The 25,013-nt window shown below is 38.2% G+C and overlaps 1 protein-coding gene across 8 annotated transcripts; it reads right to left on the minus strand.

The window, feature by feature from the left end:
• Positions 1–1,040: 1,040 nt before the first annotated feature.
• On the minus strand, positions 1,041–18,422 carry RNF14 (ring finger protein 14). 8 transcript variants are annotated; one of them, XM_081297071.1, is made up of 10 exons: positions 18,181–18,283; positions 16,216–16,322; positions 15,580–15,753; positions 14,151–14,312; positions 12,965–13,116; positions 7,464–7,991; positions 6,366–6,594; positions 5,825–5,997; positions 3,017–3,147; positions 1,041–2,418 (listed from the first exon to the last, which is right to left on the minus strand). In XM_081297071.1, exons 4-10 carry the CDS (start codon positions 14,302–14,304, stop codon positions 2,361–2,363), a joined length of 1,425 nt encoding a protein of 474 aa, XP_081153197.1. In that variant the 5' UTR covers positions 14,305–14,312; positions 15,580–15,753; positions 16,216–16,322; positions 18,181–18,283; the 3' UTR covers positions 1,041–2,360. The 8 variants fall into 8 exon arrangements, with proteins under 8 accessions (XP_081153197.1, XP_081153196.1, XP_081153193.1 ...); XM_081297070.1 differs by lacking the exon at positions 18,181–18,283 and adding an exon at positions 17,461–18,174; XM_081297067.1 differs by lacking the exon at positions 16,216–16,322 and having other exon boundaries at positions 18,181–18,316.
• Between the last annotated feature and the right edge of the window lie 6,591 nt (positions 18,423–25,013).

A 25,013-nucleotide genomic window follows, 5' to 3' on the forward strand; every position in this document is an offset into this window, starting at 1 on the left:
GGGAGTTACCCCAATCTTTCATTTTACTCAGAAACAAAAATACTCTACCTAAACTATACCATATCAAAATCAGCTTATAACTATGCCTCAAAAATAAGGCTTTGCGGGGCTGGGGGTGTAGCTCAGTGGTAGAGCGCTTGCCTAGCAAATATGAGGCAATGGGTTCAATCCTCAGCACCACATAAAAATAAATAAATAAAATAAAGATATTGTGTCCATCTACAACTAAAAATTTTTTTAAATTTTAAAAAATAAGGCTTTACTATGTAACAACAAATCCCACCATTATGTATAATTATGATGCATCACTAAAAAATATGGGTAAAAAATATGGCTTTATAAGCCTTAAGTTCTTTGATAAAATTAAGGGATGAATATTTTGTACCTAAGAAAGGAAGAAAGAAAACATTCAGGTGAATAAATACCTGTGTAAGGTTTTTAAAAATCATAAAAGAAGAAAAATATCCTTCCATTTCTTTCACAAAACTGTACTATGAAGACTTCTTTCCTACATCTCTTATATCATCAATATACAACAGCTTAAAATAAAATGATCGGTAGCAAATATCAACCAGCTTATGAACTAGAATTTCTGAGTGGCTACTACTAAAAAATTCCAAATTATTAAATCACTTTTCTTAGGTACACAATGAATAATCATTTGTCAATTTCCATTTCTTATCACCAACTTATTCTTTAACTTCAGTTCTCATATAAAATGTGTTAAATGAAAGTCCATAAAACATAGTTGTTTAAACAAACATGAGCCTTAAAATCTAGGCTCAGTCACAAGCCCAGATAAGAAAAGAAAGTTCCATTCAGGACTTTCTTTTTCTCACTTTAAGAGCTATACCTGGGTACAGGGTTTTATGACCCCTTGGATACAGGTGTAGCTCAGGGGCAAAGTGCATGCTAAACATGCTTGAGGTCCTGGGTTCAATCTCTAGCACCAAAAAAGTAAAAAGTTATAATAGTTTTACCATGTGATCAGTTGCCTCGATGATAGAACAAACAGCAGCAACTCTGTTCTAATTATAAGATGATTTTTAAAAACTATTTTTATTTTTAAGATTAAGCATCCTCATTGACAATCCAGAAACACACTTGCTGACTTTTTGGACATACACACCTAAAACAGTTAAAAGTGATTCCTCAATTTTCAATGACAAGGTAGAAGCAAAAACATGTTCACAAGCTGCAACTGAATTCTTCTATCCCTCTTAAAAAAAAAAAAAAAAATTTTAATTTACTAAGCCACTCACCAAACCATAGGAAAAACAATTTTCCAAAAAGCCAACAAAATCCAGAAATAGGAATCTAGGTATCAAGCCAAAATTATCACCCAAAGCACTGCTGTTGCAAAAAAGCCAAATTCCCATAGCTCATTAGAGAAGACCTTTAAAAAGAACTCAGGTTAGGGCTGGAACTACAGTAATGTATATAGGTTCAAAAACCAGATAATTAAAGAACATTCAGCTTGTTCAGCTTGAGAATACATTAGGCTTTCTCTTGTTTCTGCAGAGGAAAATGTGTGCTGCTGGAATTAATATTAAAACTGTCCTTGCAACAGAAGGCAGCGGGAGGGTAAATGGAGAAAATGTAGAACAAAAAGGTAAATCTAAGCTCTACTGCCCAGGAAAGTAGAATAGGGCTGAAATTCTCCCACATCAGTTTCATTACATTATAGATTTGGCTCAAAATCAGTGAACTATATATATCACTCATAAATATCAAGCCACCCACAGTGTTTGTGGTACTGAAAAATATTTCTTAAATTATTATAAATTTCTAAATTCTAAAAAGCATCAATCAAAATAGCACTGGGTCATCCAGTCATAGAGCAAAAAGCTTCCTCCAAAGAGAACTTAGCAGAAATTTCAGTTGGAAGGAATGTGAGTAATGTGGAGTGAATGGGATCAGGCTCTCAGTACGATTTTAATAAGGCTTCTACCCACCCCAGCTGTTAGGAGTACTGAGTGGGCTCCAACAGAATGTCTCAGAGGGACGCTCCTTGGAGACGGGTCTATATGTTTAATTCCTGACCCTTCTCCTTACCTAAAGCTTGGGGAAGAAAATAAATATTTACTTTTTAGTTAAAAAGAGCTTTGGGCATATTATATTATTTAATATTCTGTAATTTTCATTTTCTGAACCTTTGGCTTATAATTTTATCAATTTATGATACATGGAAAAATGTATGAAGGTGCCATAATCAGTAGTACCAAATGAAAATATAAACCTTGCTCTTCCTTATCTTCTATGAATGCATGGTACCCTAAATGTCCTGCAAAGTTACTTTGTACACTTGACAAGATTAGGGCAAACCATTCCATTTCCATATTATGAGCAGAAAGAGTTAACTAGTCTTCAATCTCATCTTCCCAAATATCTCCATTAACATCCACAGCATGGAACAACCTGGAAGCATAAAATAAGGTACATATTTAAGCACTTCAATAAAACTAAATGTAATGTTTTTTCTCCTCTCAAAAACACTTTCTGTACTGTTTTAATAACATCTGTATATTAGATGTTAGAGGAGGGCTGACATCTGGGTCCCTCTCAGCAAGCTGCCTTAAAGTTAATAAGAATAGTTCTTTTAGCTACTTGTGGTGGTACATACCTATAATCCCAGCTACTCAGCAGGCCGAGGCATGAGGATCACAAGTTTAAGGCCAGCCTCAGCAATTTATCCTATCTTAAAATAAAGTAAAAAGGGCTGGGGGTGTGGTGTGGTTTAGTGACAGAGTGCTTGCCTATAATGTACAAGGCCCTGGGTTCAATCCTGAGCACCAGACAGACAACAACAACAACAAAATTGAGAGGAAAAAAAGTAAAGTATTTTCAGACAGTGTATATTCTAATAACTCACTTTCAAGATACTAATATAAACATTTATTTGGAAAATGTAGTAGAATTCCCTAAGTCCGAGTACATAAGTAAAACATGCGATTTGTAGTCTGCAAATCAGGTATCAAAAAGTGCTGGTAAGTCTATGGATTCTGTGTATACATACCTGTTAAAACATGGGGAATCGGGATCAGTAAAATGTTTGTAAGGGTTTGCTCTAGATAGAGAACCCATGCAAATCCAGCAGAAATATTGCATACAGCCAGTACATGTCATCTTGTTACATCCATCTAACTTCTGGTGGGAAGGACAAAAAGAACATTATCAAGGATGTAAAAGCAAAAGTGAAAAACAAGTGCCAAAAAGATTCCATATAAAATTCTAGTTTTCTCCCTGTTTTCATATAGAATTTAAATATACAGGTAACACACAACTATTTAATGCTTACAATTTTGCATTACAAGTAAAATATAGAAAATATCTAGTAGGTATTCTACAAATAGATACTTAGCAAAATCGTGTTTTTAAAAAATATTTTTAGTTGTCAATGGATCTTTATTTTATTTTTTTATATGTGATGCTAAGAATCGAACCCAGTGTCTCACATATCTTTTCTGATAAATGGTAGATACAAACCAAACATATGACTATATATGTAGTTACATATGACCATATATATGACGATATTATAGATTAACATTAAAATGTTTGGATTAAATGTTTAAGTTTTAAATTTTTACATAAACCTAAGTAAATATTTGGTATCAAGTCTTCCAACCTATTCTAGGGCTAAGGCATATCAGAAGTGATCAAATATAATGCCAGGTTCCTGTGTGTGTGTGTATAAACACACACACACACACACACACACACACATATATATAAACTGAAACTGGAGAATATGTAATACCATCAATATTAACTAGAGAATCACCAGTAGGTTCAGTTCAGATATAAAGGATTGGAATAGTAGTTATATTTTGACTTTAAAAGGTTAAAATTTTGGCAAGAAATAACATTTTTCTAATTATTTGACTCAGATTAATAGAAAAAAATTTCTCTACTTTCTAAGTATATACTTGTTAAATGGTTATGTTGCTTTCCTGGGCAGTTTTGAGGAATAAGATGTGACATTTTTCCCTCCTGTACTGGGGATTGAACTCAGGGCTGCACACATGCCAGACAAGTGCTCTATCACTGACTTTTTTTTTTTTTTTAGTTCTCAGCGGACACAACATCTTTATTTTATGTAGTGCTGAGGATCAAACCCAGCGCCCTGCGCATACCAGGCAAGCGTGTTACCGGCTTGAGTCACATCCCCAGCCCTCACTGACTTTTTAATGTTTTTATTTTTTTGGTACCAGAGATTGAATCCAGAAGTGCTTAACCACTGAGCAACATCCTCCACCCTTGTTTATTTTGAGAAAGGGCCTTGCTAAATTGCTAAGGCTGGCTTTGAACTTGCAATCCTCCTGCCTCAGTGTTCTGAGCTGTTGGGATTACAGACCTGAGCCACTGCTCCTGGCTCTTCCACTGCATTATAGCCCTGGTTCTTTATCTCATTTTGAGACAAGGTAATGCTAAATTGCCCAGGCTGGACTCAAAACTTGCACTCCTCTTGCATCAGCCTTAAGTAGCAGGTGCCAGTATGCCTGGCCAGATGATGATTTTTTTTTTTTGGGGGGGGGGTAGTATGAGGGTAGAACCCAGGGACCCTCTACCACTGAAATGCATCCCTATCCCTTTTCACAGTGCTTTCTTATAGAGACAATTGTTCTCACAGTTTATCCACCTCAGAATTGAATGAGTTATGCTTTACCTATTATTCATTTTTATTTTGAGACAGCATCTCACTAAGTTGCCAAGGCTGACCTCAAACTTGAGATCCTCCTGCCTCAGCCTCCTGAATAACTGGGATTACAAGCATGTGCACCATACCCAGTCAGATATGATTTTTTAAAAGTTCAGAGGTAGTTAGTTGACTGTATCTCCAGTATGTCCTCCTCTAACTAGCTACAGTTTGAATAAGGTTTGTACCCTCTAAAACTCATGTTGGAGTTTAATTCCCATTGTGGAAACTTAATCTGACTATGGTGTTAGAGGTGGGCCTTTGAGAGAAGATTAGGATTAAAGTCATGGCGGGGAGACTTATTAGAAACTGATGAAATTATAAGATGAGAGACTACAGGAAACACACACACACTCCCTATCTCTTGCTATGTGATGTTCTGTAACGGTCTTGGGACTTTGCCAAAAAGAAGGCCCCTCAACGTTAGACCAGAACCTAAGCCAAAATAAACTCTTTTCTTTATAATGTATCCAATCTGGGGTAAATTAGCAAGATAAAATGGACTAAACCATAACCCATTCAATTCTGAGGTGGATATACTGTGAGAACAATTGTCTCTACAAGAAAGCACTGTGAAAGAGAAGTCTACATACGTTTCAGGTCAATAACAAACTCAGTGGAAGTGCATTGCTGTAAGTGCAGCTACTGGGAAATCTGAGGCAGGAGGATTACAAATTGAAGGCCAACCTGAGCAACTTAGCAATACCCAGTCTCAAAATAAATTAAAAAATAGGGTTGGGAACGTAGCCCAGTGGTACAACACTTGCTTAGTATACACAAGATTGGGGCTGGGGTTGTGGATCAGCGCTCGCCTACCATGCGTGAGACACTGGGTTCGATCCTCAGCACCACATAAAAATAAAATAAAGATATTGTGTTCACCTATAACTAAAAAATAAGTATTTTTTAAAAAAGTATACACAAGGTCTTTGGTTTAATACCTAGTACTGCAAAAATAATAAAACAAAGTCAATAACATTGTTAATAGTCAATTTTGCATTTTCTAAGTAAGAAAGCTTAGTAAATACTAAATTGTATTTGTTTATTAACTCATAAAATTGACTAATAATAATGATGACATGTTTTCAAATCTGTTTGCCTCCAAGTCTGATACAAAACATTCACCTGTATGGGAGTCCCACAACATGGGCAACTCTTTGAGTTCTTTTCCAGCCACTCTTTACTTTCCATTTCTTCCAGGGCCTTCTGAATCACCCTCTTACCATACCTCTGTTCCAAAAATCTTTTATTAGCTTCATCTGCTTGCAGGTACTCATTTCGTAAATCTATTAATTTCTCTAGAAAGTGAAATAGAAAATAAACTTTTATACTACTTTGAATGCTAAAAATCTTTTAAATAAATGGCCATAATCTTTGACTGAAACATTTCATATCCTGCCTCTGCTTTCTTTTTTGCCCTTAGCACCTACCATTACCTAATATCCTTATTTATTTTGTTTGCCTGTTACTCCCACTAGAATGCAAGTTCCATGAAGGCAGAAATTTTGTCTCTCTGGTCACTGCTATATGCCCAGAGCCCAGGGCAGTTACTGACACAGAAAGATATATCGGATGAATACTTCTAAATATAAAAGAATTGAAGCCATACAGCCTTGGTGGAGAAGGGGTAAAGGATACAGGGCCTGAATTCACAGTTACAACATACCTGCAGTTACCTTACATGGAGAGACCCCATGATAGGTCAACCTACACAAGGTACAGAAGGCAAAATTGCAGCTGGAGCAGATGCCCATGGTACAGCCAGGCTCCTGCATCACAGGCAGCTGGCAGCATGGGCGGGGACAGTATACAACATCTGCCATCAGGTCCAAGGTGGACTGGAGGAGAAGGCGGTCATAACGGGCAAATAACTCTGCTTCCACTAGCTCTTTGACCTGAAGGGAAATATAAAACACCATAGGTTTAATAATTCCTTAACCAGTTCTGATCCCGAGGAGATTCTTAGAATGCTGGTATAAATTAGATGGGCACAGAAATTGAAACCTCTATCCTCCTTCAGAATAAACCAAATAGGCAATGGTCTAACTTGACTGAATGGTGGTAGCATGGATCTACACATTTGTCAAAACTAATCAAACCATACAATTTAAATGGGTATCTCTTATTGTAAATAAAATTATGCCTTAAAATTTTATTTTAAAAACAAAGAAAATAAAAACAAGTAGGATGACTTATGCTAAAGTCTATGAATGGTTCCAAAGGATGTCCCCTTCAGATCCCAATCTCACCCCAGTAAAGGCTAGTGATTCCAAGGTTGATAGAATCCTAGCAGATACACAAAGTAAACAATTATGAATTACTTCATAATTCCTTGAACACTTCTCCTTGTCTAAGACTGCCCATTCCAAGGCCAAAAAAGGTAGCATTTACATTTGCTTAAATGATAGATTAAGACCATAACAGCTTTTCCGCTCCCCACAAGTACTAGGGATTGATCCCAATGGTGATTTACCACTGAGCTCTATCCCCACATCCACAGCCCTTTTTAAAAATTTTAAAACAGGGTCTTGCTAAGTTGCTAAGGCTGGCCCTGGACTTGTGATCTGCCTGCCTCAGCTGAGTTGCTGGTGTGTGCCACTGTGCCTGGCCAAACTATATAGCATTCTTAATGGATACAGTGAAACAACTTGTGTGCTTGTTCCAAGGCCTTAGATTGCCCCATGAGCTATCAAGGAAGTCCCTGAGAAGAAGTCTCCTTCTGTGAAAGATAATTAGGAGGCAACCATTAGCAAAGTCAAGTTACCTGACCAGGAGTGGCCACTGAAGGACACTTTGGTTCTGGACAATTGAGGCATTGGACTTGGCCATCTTTTATCTGGATTTCAAAGTAGTCCTTCAGACAGGCTTTACAGTACACATGCCTACATTCCAAGAAGTACATGCACTCACTACCCAACTTCTCACAGAAACAAATATTGCACAGGAACAATTTACTATTAAAGCATTTCATCTGCTGAGCTTGATCAAAGTCCAAGATTTCCTGGATCAGACTTGACAATGATTCCACATCCTGTACAGCTCTTTCATCCACAACTTCCTCTTGGTCTACATCAGATCCAGTAGCTCCTCCAAACTCTAGTTCTGTATTGGAAGAGGCCTGAGCCGTCCTTCTCTGCACTTTTTTCTGAGAGCCCATCTTGAGCTCAAAAGGAGAGACAATGTTCAGGTATGCTAGGGTGTCTTCCTTAAGAAACTGCATCCAGGCAAACAGGACCACGCTGCCTCGGTGCTCTTCCCACAGGTTGTCTAAGTGCTTGCAGAGAGCAGAGAGCTAGGAAAAAGCACATGAAAATGCTGTTGAGTTTGGAAAGAAGAAGCTGCTATCAATTCTTTGATCTCTCTTGGAATATTTTTAACTTGTATGTTAGGCCCTCACACTTCCTAACATAATTTTTATTGCTATGATAAACTGCTACAGAACAGTATCAACATTCTTATTGAAGCACTCATATTCAGCAACATGAGCCACAACAGAATACCAAGTCCTAAGTTAGAAGTACGAGGAAAACAGGAGAAATGGAAAAATTCCATATGATGTAAACAAGATTTACATTTTCAGCTGAAATGAAGGATTTTTTTTTATTCTTTGATTTTGGTTTTAGTATTACTTTATACCTTTATGCAGAAGAAAGAGATCTAGTTCTACAACAAACTATTTCTTTTCTTTTGGGAATCCTAGCCCTGTAGGTATTCTGGAATTATGGTTAGAAAAAGAACAGTTAAAAAATATCATCCAGGACTGGGATGTGGCTCAGTGGTAGAGGGCTTGCCTAGCAAGCCTGAGACCCTGGGTTTGATCCACAGCACCACAAAACAAAATCATTCAAGAAAGAATAATCTTTTCAATAAATGATGACGGCAGGGCTGAAGTTGTAGCTCAGTGGTAGAGCACTTGCCTAGCACATGTGAAGCACTGGGTTTGATCCTTAGCACCACATAAAATAAATAAATAAAAATATTGCATTCATCTACAACTAAAAATGCATTAAAATAAAATAAATAGTGATAGCAAAACTGAACATTTACATGCAGAAGGATAAAACCAGACTCTTATCTCTCACCAGTTTAAAAAACTAAAACCATAAATGTAACACCTAAAACTATGAAACTACTACAGAAAACATACGAGAAATGCTTCAGACTACTGGAATGAGCAGGGCCTTTTTGGATAAGACCCTAAAAGCTTAGGAAACAAAAGCAAAAATGAACAAGTGAGATTACTGCAAACTAAAAAGCTTGTGCACAGCAAAGGAAATAATCATCAAATTAGGAGACAACTAATAGTATGGTGAAAGTATTTGTAATGTATACATCTGACAAGGGTTGATCCAGAATATATAAGAAACTCCAAAAACTCAATAGCAAAAACAAACAAAAAATCCCCACCAAGTAACTTGATTTAAGTAATCTGGGCAATAGGAGACTAGAGGTATAGCTCTGGGATAAGAGTGCTAATTTAGCATGCACAAGGCCCTGGTTTCAATCCCCAGCACTGCAAAAAGACTAGTGGAGGAGCAGAGAGGAATAGACCTAAGTAGATATTTCTCAAAAAAATAAATACAAATGGCTAATAAGGTATATTAAAAAACGTTCAACATGACTAATCAGGGGAAGTGCAAACCAAAATCAGAATGAGATAGCACCTCATTCCAGCAAGCACAATTATAAAAAACAAGTGCTGACAAGGATGTGGAGAAAAGTGAACCCTTGCACACTGTTGGTGAGAAAGTAAACTAGTACAGCCAATATGGAAAACAGTATGGAGGTTTCTCAAAAATTAAACACAGAACTATAATCTGATCCAGTAATCCCACTACTGGGTATATATCCAAAGAAAATAAAATCAGTATGTCAAAGAGATATGGGAGTATCTTCACTCCCATATTAATTGCAGCACTATTTACCATAGCCAAGAAGTGGACTAAACAATCATCAATGGATGAGTGGATAAGGAAAATGTAGTACACTTATATAACAGAATACTATTCAGACATAAAAGAATCTCCAACCATGTAACTGGAAATCATTAAGTGGAATAAGACAGGTACCGAAAGACAAGTACTACATGATCTCGATCATATTTGGAATACAGAAAAGTTAATCTCATAGAAGTGGAGAGTATAATGGTTGCTACCAGAAGCTGGGGAGAAAAAAAGGAGAAGGAAGACTGGGGAAAAGTTGATTAATAGGTACAAAGTTACAGTTATATAGGAGCAAAAAAATTCTGGGTGCTATTGCACAGTAAAGTGACTACAGATAACAAAAATATTTATAAAGAAAAAAGGAAGGATGTTAAATATTTTCATCATAAAGAAATTATAAATACTTGAGAAGACAGATATTTACCCCAACTTAAACTTATATATGTAGGTATGTAATGTAAACATACATAATGCATGCATTAAAATATCACATATCCCATAAATACAATAAATCTTTATGCTTTCATATGTCAGATAGAGAATAAATTTAGAAAATAAAAATACCACCCAAGTTTTAAAGTTTATTCTAACTTTAAGTCCTCTCAAAAAGTCAACTCATCTGAAGGATTTACTAGCAGACTTCAACCTTAGAGCTTGTTTTTCAGATTTGCAAGCTACTTTTAATTAAGCAATCTGGGCTTACATCAGATCCTGATTAATAGAGGGAAGTTACTGATACTGACTTTGGACATAACTACAAGCCCTCAATATGGTTTGGCTGCCATAGAGTAAGTTTACGCTTTCTAAACTAAGCAACCAAAGTTAAACTATTTTGTCTTTTTCTCTTTAAAAAATGGTCTGTTCAATTTGAAAGGCAAATATAAGAGGATTTTCCATTAAAAACGTAAAATATTTGTAAGTAGAGCTCAGGAATTATAAGCTGCTTTTCCTTTTTTAGGTAAACACTCAAAAATAAGCCTTCCAGATGGCAAACAAATGTTATAAATTTAAACAAGTCAAAAAGGACTACATTTTCTGTTCTTTGCTCTGCACAGTGCTACTGACTAAACCCCATACAGGTAAAATCTTATATACTTATTGGTGAGATAAGATTGGACAACTAATACTATTTCACATTTGCTTGAAGATGCTTATAATATCACTCATGCTTTGGAGAAATGTGCTAACATCTGTAAAATGTAATAAATACTTAAAAGGGAAGCTCTGTATGCTGTGTGAGTGACCAAGTCCAATAAAAAACCCATTCTTTGGCCATCTCTTTTTCTTCTCCAGTCCCTTCTCAAAAGACAGGGATGCATGTTAATGTTAATGTGAAAGGGAAAGGGGAAGACAGTGGAAAATAGCAAGAGAGAGACTATGTATGTTTACATTGGAGGAAGAATAATGGAAATACCAGAAAACTAAATCCACTTCTTGAATCCTATCTACCCACCCCAATTCAATGAATAACAACAGGTCCATGTGTCAACTTCACTATCAATAGGTAAATTCATAATGTCATGGAGTCAGGGTGCAGCAACAAATGAGAAATGAATCATGAAAGAATCTAAGAGACCAACTAAAATGTCAATTATATGCATAAGAATTTGATAAAGAATCATACTATAATTTTAGCTGTAAAACAAAAAAATGAACAATCCTCCTCCTCTGCAGCCCCCAACAGGTCAGCATTAAGTATGCTAGAATCTGAAACTACCACTAGACAGTTAACCTATCCTGTTTGCATGTGTGTACATGCATAAATGCATGAAAGCCAAATATCAAGAGCTCTCTGGAGAAATGAAACTATAGATATCTACAATAATCTGGTCATCTATCAGTGATCTAAATGTCCAATAGTCTTTATCTTCCTGGGCAAACACTCAGCTGTCTTGCATGTACTGGCTCTGGTACAGATACTACAATGCAAAGTAATATACCTTTTTATTCTACATGTATTATCTTTTATAGAGTTAATTTTTTCAAAACCATAATCTCAATTTTGCAAAAGCACTTTCATCTAAAAGATTAGACTGGTGGGTGGGGAAATGAAAATTATATGTTTAAAAACTAAGGAGCTAGGGCTGGGGTCATGGCTCAGTGGTTTAGCGCTTGCCTAGTACATATGAGGCTCTGAGTTTGATCCTCAGCATCACATAAAAATAAATAAAGCATTGTGTCCATCTATAACTTTAAAAACTTAAAAAATTTAAAAATATAAGGAACTATTCCTTGAGATCAGCAACTCTGACTTAATAAATATCAATCTTTATCATGACCTCGAGAAAAGTAGCTCTTATTGATCCATTATGTCCCAGAATATATGTTTATCAAGAGTTCAGGTTGAAGAAGTGCATGAAGGCTTCAAACATAAATGATAAAGAGAAGAAAATGCTAATTACCTGATTTAATTAATACATACTGTTTACATTTGTTGAAATATCACACTGCGGCCTATAACTATGTATAATTAAGAAAAGAAAAAAGAATCGAGGATGTTACTAGAAAAGAATATATAACCCAGAGGGAATAAAGGCTCTCAACAAAAGGTCTCAAACTGGGCTGGGGATGTGGCTCAAGCGGTAGCGCGCTCGCCTGGCATGCGTGCAGCCCGGGTTCCATCCTCAGCACCACATACCAACAAAGATGTTGTGTCCACCGAGAACTAAGAAAAAATAAATAAATATTTTTAAAAAATTCTCTCTCTCTTTCTCTCTCTCTCTCTGTCCCCCTCTCTCTCACTCTCTCTTTAAAAAAAAAAAAAAGGTCTCAAACTTTAATGAGATCTCTACAAGAACTGTACACGTTTCTATTTGTGTACATTTACAACTAAATGATACTAGTCAATAATTATTAATATATAGATTTTTAGGAAGAAAATCGCTTGGTATATTTACTCAAGAAATTCGCTTATAGCTTACCTTAGCTCAATTTTCAGTCCTAATTACATCTTTCATTTAAGGAATGGATTTAAAAAACTAAGAAAAAAATATCAACATCTATGAAAAACGAGGACCTTATAGTCTCCATTACGATAGAGATTAAATTTAAAAATAGTAAGACAAGAAACAATATACTTGATTAAAACTTATTACCATTGCAATTCATGATTAATCACTTCAGTTACTGCCATTCCTTTTTAAAACACCAGACATTTTCAATCCATTAACATTAGGATTCATGAAGGCAAGTGGGAAAAAATTACAAAATCAAAGCCATTTGTTCTTCATGCACTGAATTCAAGATCATCAAAGTAGTCTTCAATTAAAGATGATTTTGTAAGGTTCTAAAATGGATAGGAGAAATTAAGTTTTGGGTCTACCTGAGTTGGTGACAGCCATTTGCCACTAAGTGTGAATGAAGGTGGGGAGGAGGATGGATAATCTGGTGGCAGTTCAAAGTTCAGCACAAGTGGAGGCAGAAAGCAAATGGTGTATTCAAAGCCACTAGTCTGGAGACACTCATTTGAATTGCCTGAACCAAAAACAAAGATTAGAAAGGATCAGTTGATCAACACTTGAGTGTCCATTACTGTTGAGCAGTGCTCAAGAAAGACTAATGCTTTAGTTGAGGGAATAAAAACCCTCCCCCAAAGCACTTTCTATTCCCTAATTTTAACTTCATAGCCACCACTTAAAAAAAAAAAATCTTCTAAGCCCTCAAGAAATCTACTAAGCACCATGAAAATGTGTAATGAAGACATATAACATATTATTACATAACACTTCTCAGTACATTTCCTAACATTAATAATCAATGTTTTGTTTTGTTGTTGGTTATAAACAAGACAATTAAAGATGTAATCCAAAGAAAAAGATGTTTATTTCTATCAAACAACCATGACTTTCTTAGACTAGGATGTGCCAAATACCCACGAATCACAGTTGAGAATGTTTGTGCCAGCACAATGATCTCAGGCTTGAAGACCTGTTAAAGCACACAACACTCTCACAACCAAAGTTTCATTTAAATAATCACTTGTTCTTTATTCAATATCCCTAGAGTAGAAACATTTTGAGAAAGCATGCATCAAGGTCTTCTGTGTTTGTATCAAAAGCAGCAGTTTTGTCTTTTTGAAGCAAACAGCCACAGAGTAACAGGATATGTCACTTGTATATGATAGCTGAAATGATTCTGGAAACCAAATAGTATCAACAACCACCATGGTACTTTAAGGCTTTCCCAAGTTTTACGTGTATATTCTTTCGTCTTCTCTTTGATTATCTCTATTAAACTATCAGTGACTCACGGCTGTAAACTGCTAGTTAGAAGACAGAATGCATGAAACATGCAAGATAATGCCTCAATTCAGTGGTCAAAAGGCAGAATGAAATTGCAAACTGCTTATCTCCCATTTTTTAAAAATAGAAACATGCATTAAATCTGTACTACTACCATCTATCACTAATACCTAGAAACACACAATGACAAATAGTTTAGAGTACACTAAACATTTGAGAATAATCTTTATTTAGAAAAATCTGTGTAAGAGAATATTATTAACTAACCGCTCACAAATATCTTGAAATTTTGTGGCAATTCCAAATAGATCCTGGTTTCTCCACCTTGGACAGACTCTGCTTTTCTAAATTCATCTCCATCATAAATACTCGCCAGGGCCAGCAATTCATCCTCCTGAGCTTCTCGGTCTTCTGACGACATTTAATGTTCTGAAGAATTGAAGATAATCGTTCAAATCAGTTAAGAATAGAAATTATACAGAGTTGGGAAAAGTTTAATAGTACATAAAACAAAAAGTTCCTCACAAATAACTGCAAAGGATTAATCAATACTCTCACTCTTCTATTAAACTAAAAATGACAGCCATATCTAGCATTCTACTAGCTTTGCAATAAAATCTTTTTTAAAAAGGGTGCTTATGGTGCTTCCAATTGTTGACCTTATCAGTTAGGTATCATGACTGATTCAGGGGGTAAAAGCATAATTTAAAAAAAAATTCAAAAGAACAAATAAAGCTGGGAATATAGCTCAGTGATAGAATTTCAGCCTATCATGAATGAGATCCTGAGTTCAATCCTCAGCATTGCAAAAAAATAAAATAAAGGACAAAGTGCAATCTACTTTGACTTATCCACTGAACTTAGCAAAACCTTGTTCATCAAAGGGACTGGAAAGAATATCTGATATGCTTTTTAAACTTTTATTGTGAGGAGACTGTGTTGTGCATTATAGAATATTTAACAGCATCCCCTGGCCTGTACCCACTAGCTGCCAATAGTGCACCCCCTCCAAGTTGTGACACTCAAAAATATCTCCAGATGGGGAGTAAAATTGCTCCCAAATGAGAAAACGCTGTTCTAGATAATGTTACAGACATAGATACTATATAAGAAAGTTAGACAACTGAGCAAGCAGCAAAATAATAGATTTCTGAAAGAATACCAAATTCCAGATAATTTAAATGGGAAAAATATGCAATGAGAATCTATAAAATTACTTTAATAAAAACAAAAATATTACCATCTTGTCAATTAAAATGTTGTATGTAACTACAGTTGTTCCCTCTCAACTACAAACTTGTTTCATTGACATGTACAAAAGTGAAAGGTTAGACTTGGTTTTATAGATTATAAAAGTTGACACTGTAGCTGGTGATGTAACTCAGTAATAGAACTTGCCTCGCATGTGTGAAGCCCTGAGTTCAATCCCCAGTACCAAAAAAAAAAAAAAAAAAAAAAAAAAAAGGGCTGGGGATATAGCTGAGTGATAAAGCACTCGCCCTAGCATGTGTGAAGGCCCTGGGTTTGATCCCAGCACCATGACACAAAACGGTGACACCAAAAAAGTTAAACAAAATCATTTAAAATATTCCATTTTCTAGTTATATACTTTTTCCAACAAATGCTAATGGCTCTGTTTAAACTGCATCCCCTATCTAAGGCACAGTGACATGTTCTATTTGAGGTCAGTTAGTACCTGTTAATAACAACCAGAAGAAAATGATATTAACACTGCAGTCTGAATTTCAGTTCTGTTTGGAATTTGTGCAAATCCCATTTATTCTCCAGCCAGTGGAGCTGAGACTGCTGAAGCTGGGTAAGAGGCCAAGATGTGGGACTCATATTAGATATACTATAGAAATCCTGCCATCTGCAGAAAAGAAATATGAAAGATGGTGTTAGGACCCTGTCCAAATTTAAGTTCTGAATTTTCATTATGACTACTTATGTCAAACACAACCTAACATATGGCCAATCCTAATGTACAGCTGCATATTACTCTCCCACAACAGACTGAATCAGGTGGTTAAAGGGGCAATTGCGTGTCCTGCAGCAATGACAGAGGCCTTCTTATCTCACTGCACTCAGCCCAGAGAGGAACACAAGGTCATATGAAAGGACAAGATAATGCCTCATAACAAACATCTTCCTAAATTTGTTTTTTATTTTTCTTTCCTTCCTCTTCTTCTTCTATTCATTTAAATCCCCATCCCCCTCCAGTTTTTCCTTTCTCCTATACATGAATTAACCTTGGCAGCGACATTCAAGGTTAGCTCAATGTCGATGGCAGGATAATATTTTAAAACAAGAGAATACATACATGCATACATACACTTTTTAAGTTTTATTCTAAATGCTTTAGAGTCAGACTTCTAAACTGGGGTCCACAAGAAGGGAAGTGTATTCCACAGACGGGTTATGGAGAATCCAATGAGTACCCTGAAATTATATGAAAAATACTGTATGAAACCATAGTTTTAAAACCAGATTCTCAGCCAGTTTCGGTGGTGCATGCCTCTAATTCAGTGCATGAGACTGAGGCAGGAGGACCACAACTTCAAAGCCGGCTTCAATAACTTAGTGAAGCCCCTAAGCAACTTAGTGAGAACCTTTCCCTAAATATAAAAAGGGCTGGTGATGTGGCTCTGTGGTTAAGGAGCTCCCTGGGTTCAATCCCCAGTACTAAAAACAAAAAGCAGATTCTCAGATGTGTGACAAGAATAATATTCAGAATCAATTTTCATTTATTGAGCATCTACTATGTACTATATTGGATCCTTCTGCATGACTTTTAAATCTTCAACAATTTTACCAGGTGATAACAGGATTAAGCAAGCTTTTTGTTTCTTTCCATTAAAATATTTATAGATGATATGAAAAATGAGCTTATAGTTTTAGGTTACTGTTCTCCATCTTGTCTGAACTTTAGACTCTCCTAAGGAGCTACTTTTGAAAATCCCAAAATCCAGGCTATACTCAAGGGCAATTGAATCAGGCCTCTAATTTTCCAAGCTGTCCAGGTGATTCCAATATGCAGTCAGGGCTGAAAACCTGTACTCTTAAGATGTACTTCCCTTCAACAGTTCTCATGACCTAGCACACTAGACTTCAGCTGCTCAAGTTGCCAGTGGGCCCTAATTCCCTAATTCTGGTCCCTAAATTCCATTTTCTACTGATTCCATCCCCTCATCATCCGAGGCCCAATCCAAAAGCCCTTATTCCACTCAGCACTTTCCAAACAGACACCATGTCTTTCTTTAAAATGCAAACAGTATGACATTGTCACATCCCACCTGATGTTACAGTAGCTGATGAATTTGCACTTCCTCTCCTACTAGTCTGTAAAGGGAGAAGACCAAATCTTTCATCTGTGTATTGTTCTCGTCATCTAGTATTGCTTTGCATTAAACACTGGAAAATTATAAATGGATCGGGGTGATACGCCGTGTGCTGGAACTAGGGGATCTAGGGACATGGTGTTTGTTCAGTGACCACCCTGCCACATCCCACTAGAAGCAGGAAGTTGGGTCAGTCGTCACAATAACATTAAGAACAGTAATAATCAGTGAACTCTCACCGTGTCAGGCGTTGTGCTAAGCCCTTTCAATGCATTAACTGATGCTGAGTTCCACAACCACATGAAGCACGTCCTATTACTATATCCATTACACAAATAAGAAAAATGACAGCGTAGGTTGACTTTCTGGCCCAAGGTCACACAGTTACTAAAGAACTAAATCTGGATTCACAACGCCCGGTTTCTTCATCTGTAATACGGGAGCAACAAGAAACCCTGGCGCCAACAGACAAGAGATAATTCAAAGTTTAATATTAGTTGTGGCAAACCGGAAACCGCTACAGCAGTGAGGGAAGCCCCTCCTCCGCCGGCTTTCCCTACAGCCTCAAAAATGCTACTCATTCTTCCAGGTCACAGCGTGCAGACTCCAGCCCTGCAGCCAGCCCTGCTCCAGGCTCAGCGGGTCGCTGCAGGTCTCCACTGCGGGCCACCCGGCATGCAGAGCTGTTTGTGCAAATCAGCAACTACCCGAGGCAGGCCCAAGCCGAGCTGCCTGCCCAGGGCCAGAAAAAGAGCGCGCTTTGCGGCCGGGCGCGGAGAGGGCCCGCCCAGGGCGTCCCGAAGGAGCAGGGCCTGGACCTTCCTCTTCCTCCTAAGCGTCCCAGTGGGCGCCGGGCCAGGCTGCCGGGTCCCAGGTCTGCGAGCCTCGGGCCGGCTGAACAGGCCCGGCCCGGCCACCAGTCTCTGCCTCGCGCGCCCAGAGCGCGGTCCCCTCCGTACCTTCCGGCCGCCCCGCCGTGCCGGGCCCGATAGTTCCGCTCTCCGCCCTTGCCCGGGGCCCCCGCACCACCACTCGCCGGCCAGGCCTAGAGACGCCCAGCTCAACCAGCGCACCGCCTCTTCCGTTTTTAGAGCTGTCAGCTGAGCGGGGCGGATACGGCCGGCGTGGGGACTGCTCTGCGCAGCCTCCGGGACCGTCCCGGTTTCCTGTGCGCCCTCCGCAGGCCATAGGCGGCGCTGCAGGCGAGCCAACCGTTCCCACCACCACCTCGTGTGCTTCTAGAGTCGATACAAATGCAGGTTCGGGGGACATCTTGTTAGGAGACTCCTTTCAGTAGTTGTGGTTGGGGGCCATGAATTAGAATGTTTACTAGACATGAACTCCAGTCCTTGGTCCACTTGGGGTAGAATCCCATAGCAATACTAGACCTGCGCCTCCAGGAGGACTAGGCAAGCCTCCCACCCACCCAACTACCTTCTGAGAATAGCTGCCCATCTTTCTCGCACCTGCAGTATGAAAGCATTGACTTGTTGCTCATTACAGTGCTAACTACCACATTTATTAAGCAGTTGAATGCTTCAAGCATCGTATGGTTTTATGTACATTTTCTCCATATTTAAACTTTTTTGATTTAAGTATCATTTGTTATTCTCACTTTACAAAGGAGAAAATTGAGATTCAGATTCAACAACTTAACAAAGGCCACATGACTATTTAGATATGAGCAGGAGTTAAAATTGCATGCTTCCTATCTCATTCCATAATATAAAAAATAAAAATGAATCAAAGGTCTAAATGTGAGGACATTTAAAATTATTAGAAAAATATAATAAGTCTTTATGAACTTGGATTAAGCAAAAGTTCCTTTTCTCCTTTTCTTTTCTTCTTTGAAGTACTGAGGATTGAACTTTTATGCTGAGCTACATCCCCAGCCTTATTTATTTATTTATTTATTATTTAGGCAGTGATGGTGATTGACCAGAGGGTCTTGTGCAAACTAGGCAAATGCTTTACCACTGAGCTACACTCCCAACCTGTATTTTTTTTTATTTTGAGACAGACTCTTGCTAAATTCTGAGGCTGTCCTTGAACTTATCCTTCTGCTTCAGCCTCCCAACTTGCTGGGATATCAGGTGTGAGCCACTGTGCCCAACAGGCAGTAGTTTCTTTTACAGGACACAAAAAGCACAAGCAATAAAAGGGAAAAAAATAGATAAAGTGGATTTATCAAAATTAAAAACTTTGTGCTTCAAAGGACAATATCAAGAAAGTGAAAAGACAAACCACAGAAAATATTTGCAAATCATATATCTAATAAAAATTAGTTATCTAAAACATCTAAAGAACTCTAGCAACTGAACAATAGAAAAATGGACAGAGGATCTGATTAGGTACTTTCCTAATGAAGCTATGTACATGGTCAGTAAACGCCTGAAAGATGCTCAACATCGATAATTATCATGAGGAACCTCTTCACACCCACGAGGATGATTGTAATAAAAATAACAGGAATTGGTGAGGATGTAGAGGAATTGGAACTTTCATTTACTGTTAATTGGAATGTAAAATGGTACAGCCACTTTGGAAAAATAGTTTGGTAGGTCCTCAAGAAATTAAGAGTAGAGTTAAAATGAAACTCAGAAATTCTACTCCTAGATACATACCGAAGAGAATTGAAAAATGCATACTGTACATGAATATTCATAGCAGTAATATTCACAAAACTGAAAAAGTGGAAACAACCCAAACTTCCATCAATGAATGAATGGATGAACAATATGTGGTATATCCATACAGTGAAATACTATTTAGCAATAAAAAAGGAGTACTGATAGTTGATTTGTTATGGTTTGAATCTGGAATGTCCTCCAAAGGCTCATATGTTAAAGGATTGGTCCCCAATGCAGTGATATTCACAGGTGGGGATTTGGGAAAGTGATGGAAGCCGGGCTCGGTGGTGAACACCTGTAATTGCAGTGGCTCTGGGAGCCTGAGGCAGGAGGATCATGAGTTCAAAGCCAACCTCAGCAATGGGGAGGCGCTAAGCAACTCAGTGAGACCCTGTCTCTAACCCTGTCCTTCCTGGGCTGGAGATGTGGCTCAGTGGTCGAGTGCCCCTAAGTCATTGGATCAATTCATTAATGTTATTTATACCTGAATGAACTATTAGGAGGTGATGGAAACTGTAGGAAGTGGAACCTAGTTAGAGGAAGTGAGTCCTTAGGGGCATTCTGTAGGGGACTATATCGTATCTCCAGCCAGTTAGATGGTCTCTCTCTGCTTCCCACCTGCTGGGCAGTTTTCCTCTGCCACGGCTCCTTCCAGCCATGGTGCTTTACCTGGTCTCAGGCCCAAAGCAATGGAGCCAACCCACCATAGACTAAAACTTCTGAAACTGTAAGCCAAAATAAATATTTCCTCCTTTAAGTGGTTTTTCTCAAGTTTTCTGTCATAATGATGAAAAGCTGACCAACACATGCTTCAACATGAATAGAATCTTAAAAACATTGTCAAGTGAATTAAGTCACACAAAAGGCCACATATTGTATTTTTCCATTTATATGAACTGTCCAGAATCGGCAAATTCATGGAGACAGAAAGTAGATTAGTAGTTGCCATGGGCTAAAACAGAAGGAAATGGGAAGTGACTATTGATGGGTATTTTGAAGAGGGGTAAAAACATTGTGGAATTAAGAGAACAGTGGCGGTTGCATAACTTTATGGATGTATTAGATATCACTGGATTGTACACCTTGTGGTGTGTGAGATACTGGGGATCGAATCCAAGTGTTTGCTAGGTGATCACACTTATAACTGAGATGCAGCCCCACATCCCCTTTTTTTAATCTTTTTTTTGAGACAACAGTCTCTAAATTGTGCAGGCTGGCCTCAAATTTGTGATCCTCCTGCCTCAACCACCCAAATAGCTGGATGGTTGAGGCAGCATCTGGATTATACATTTTAGAAGGTTTAATTTTATCATCTGTGAATTATATCCCAATTAAAAATTCTTTTAGGTTTGAAGCACTGTTCTCAGTATTTAAAAGGAATACAGATCTGTTAGCTCCTACTCCTGGGAACCATCAAACTAATGTGCCTCTGATGATCTAATGAGCTCCTGTGTCTTGCTCATTCTATATTTCTGGCTCCCCAAAAGTTAATAGCAGAGCTTGGACTCTGATCCAAGTTCATGAGATTCAAAAGGTCTTATCCACCTGCCTCCCAGACAGGACTGGCTTCGCAGGCCACACCCCTGCAGTCACACAAGACTGCACTGAGAAGGGTCCCAGATTAGAAGGGCTTCTGATTTGATTTGATGCTATGATGTTGCCATCTTGAAATTCTTAGTAATTTTTTAACAAGAAGTTCTGCATTTTAATCTTTCCTTGGAATCTGAAATTTACGTAGTTGTTTCTGTATCCAAGAGAAAGGAAAAACAAGTGGGTGTATCAGAGTACCCAAAGGGCTTACTGGCTATAACCTAGAGAAAACTTGAAATACCAATAATCACTCCTAACTTTCTGTCTACAAATCTTGATTGTCAGAAAACAGAAACCTGACTATACCAAACCAAACCAAAACATATGTCTTAAAAAAATGCAAAGGAAAAAAGCAGAATCTCCAAAACTATTCACCAATGTCACTATTCACATTTAGCTATAGGAGCAAAATGCATGACAACTCTACCTCAGGGTGCTCAGACTAGAGACGAGACACCTCCCAGAGATGCAAAAAGTGAGGAGGCCCAAGAACCAGCTCGGGAAATTCTCACAAAGTTGTAGCAGAAGGTAAATTATGACATCATGTCATGACCTCATGTCAAAGGTCACAAGAAAGAAAAGGAGAGCATTTCAGAGTAGGGTTAATAGTTTGGTGGATGTTAAAAGTCAATTAAATATTTAGAATCTAGTTTTGAATAAAGAATTGGATAAAAAGAGTCTTTTAATAAGTTTTGCCTTTAGACTCCATGAAAATAACTGACTTTAGTGACTTTTATTTTGTGGGTGTGGTAAGTCTTTTCCAATGAGCTTTTCCCTCATACCCAACCTGGGACTGTGTTAAACACTTTACATACATTGTCTCATTTTAAAAAATGCTTAGGACCCCCACATCTTAGGTAATTTTGTCTTCCTATTTTACAAAAGAGGAAATTGAGGCCCTAAGGATGAAGTTATTTGACCAGTGTCACAAAATGGTGGACCAGGGTTAGGACCCATGACTCATCAGTCTCTCTCCAATAGTCTATAAGACAATTAAGAAGTTACAATTTGCTATAACAAATACAGACAACACAAAATAGTTCTGGCCTAAGAATTACAAGAGAAGGTCCTGAAGAAGTTAGTATTAGAGTTTAGGACATAATGTGAATATAGTGAGGCAGAAGAAGAGACCCAGCTCTATCTCCTGTTCCCAGATGATGGCGCCTAGGTCTAGGAGAGGGTGGAGTGTGTGACCTAGACCAGAGGTTCAGACATAGGCCAGTAAGTGGACACCAGCTTTCCACCATCAGAGATTGTGCGGGGACTTTGCTGAGCTTCTCCTACCTTCCCAGTGGGCACAGCCTCCTTTCTGAGAGCCACCATGCACAAAGCACTCCTGAATCAAGCCCTTGACATATGGAGGAGCAGCAGTATGGAGAGGAAGCCCTGGCTCAGCTCCTAGGGAGGACTGAATGGTGGTGAGTCCCACCTAGTACCAAAGTGTCGCTGAATTCTTGCTGATCAACTATCATTGTTTATTTGCTCATCATTTAGATCTTAAAAGTCTACATTCATGTGGGAATCTAAAAAGTTGGTTGTTTTTAAATGGAGACTTTATCCTAAAAAAAAAAAAAAAAAAAAAAAAAACAGAAAACTTAGGAGCTATCTATACTACAAGTGCAATTGTAAATAACAGAGTGCTACCATGCCTTACTTAGAGCTCTGCTCTAAGTGCTGTGTATTGACTAAGCTAAATCTTACAGCAACCCTATAACATAGTTACCATCATCATCATCACCATCACTATCATCACCATCCCTAATTTAAAGCTAGGGAGAATAATCATGGAGAAATTAACTGGTCTGCCCTTGTCACACAGATGGTCAATTACAGATCCAAGCTGTGAACCCAGGCAATTGGAGGCCTGAGCCCACATCATTAACCCCAACGCTATGCTTGAACCAAGCCAATGCTTTCTCAAGGAAAGTGGTCAGTTGGGTCTGTAAGGAGAAATAGCCAAATCATTGTGTGACCAGCTTTCCTGGTCAGTGCAGCCCAAATAACACGGGTCATCCCAGGGTTCTATAAAGACAGACTCTTACAAAGGCTTGAGGTTGCTGACAGTAGAAGATGTCTTCTGTGCTTCTGATGCAAGGTAAAATTTGATTTACAATAATAGGCACAGAATGATCATGTTTATACTTGCAACCTGGCATTTTATTATTATTCCCCTGAATAACAGTGAAAAGAGTTTTGTAACCCCAAGGTAACATGGCTCTGTGAGAAGGAAAGAGAGGTGAGATTTAGCAGCAGCTGCCATCATAAATCAATGTGTGGCTGTTTCTCTCAGAGCTCCAGGCTCAACTCTTGGCTGTCATAAACTTGTAAAGGGAAGCCCCGTGAGAATTTATGTAACGATGGGAAGACTCATTTTCCTTCCTGTAAGAGCCTTTCGGAAGCAAGGAGAGAATTAGGCTGATTAAATTCTATATGAAGGAAAGAAAACAAAACAAAAACCAGTGGTGTAGAGGAAGGGAAAATATGGGTCAACTTGAGCTACTTCTCTTGCCAACAAAACTGACCTTGTAAACAGAGAAGAACATGCTGAATTCCACCAAATAAATGAGTGACTGGATGACCGAATGATTTAATGACTGAGTGTGATCCCAGCTTCCTCTGGGTGGTTCTTTCAGTGTGAGAACAGTTCGATCCTGGAGTGACCCAGAAATGCTGAGTACATAACAAGGCCAATCAACAGAGTCAGCTTCTGAATATTCATGAACAGATGATGCACCCAGTCAATATGTTTGATTTTTTTGTGTGTTTACTGATACATTTTCAAATTCACTGTGGAACCCAAAATTCTGAAGAAAAAAAAAAAGAGAGAAGAAAGAAAGAAAGAAATTTGTGTTAAGAGCATTGGTTATTTCTGAAAAGGGTTGTCAAATAAAAATACTTTTACCAAAAAAGTACTTGTTGTTTACCTGTAATTCAAATTTAACTAGGTGTCCTGAATATTTATTGGCCAAATCTGGCAACTTCTATCTGGGCCAATAACTTAAGTAGAAGAGAGAGCTGAGGTCAGTATCTGGGAGAAGTGCCTGCACCTGGGAGTCAAAAGAAAGGGAAACTAAAGGAGTCCAAGAAGTAGACAGAACAATGTGCAGACATATGGAGACAGAACTAGGTAAGTGATGAGCTGTGACACGGCTGTTAGGGAGAGGTGGGATCCAGGAGGATGCTGGGAAAGGAAGCATCCAGCTTCCTTATAGAGCTATAGAATTAGTGTATTGGTCAACTTTCTGCCTGTAACAAAATATGTGAGAAAATCAACTTAAAGGAAGAAAGATTTGTTTTGGCTCATAGTTTCAGAGGTTTGGCTAACTCCATTGTTTCTGGGTCAATGGTGAGGCAATATATATCATGGCTGAAGGGTGTGGTAGAACAAGGCTGTTCACATCACGGTGACCAGGAAGGAGGTGGGTGGCGCCAGGGGCTCAGCACAAGATATAGTCCTCTCAAGGACCCACCCCTTCTTACAGTGCCAATCACCTTCCATAGTACATTCAAGTGTGAATCCATTAATGGATTAATCCACTGATGAGTTTAGAGCCCTCATGATCCAATCACCT

The sequence above is a fragment of the Spermophilus citellus genome, assembly GCF_964194105.1.
Source record: "Spermophilus citellus genome assembly, chromosome: 1".
NCBI classification, from domain to species: Eukaryota; Metazoa; Chordata; class Mammalia; order Rodentia; family Sciuridae; genus Spermophilus; species Spermophilus citellus.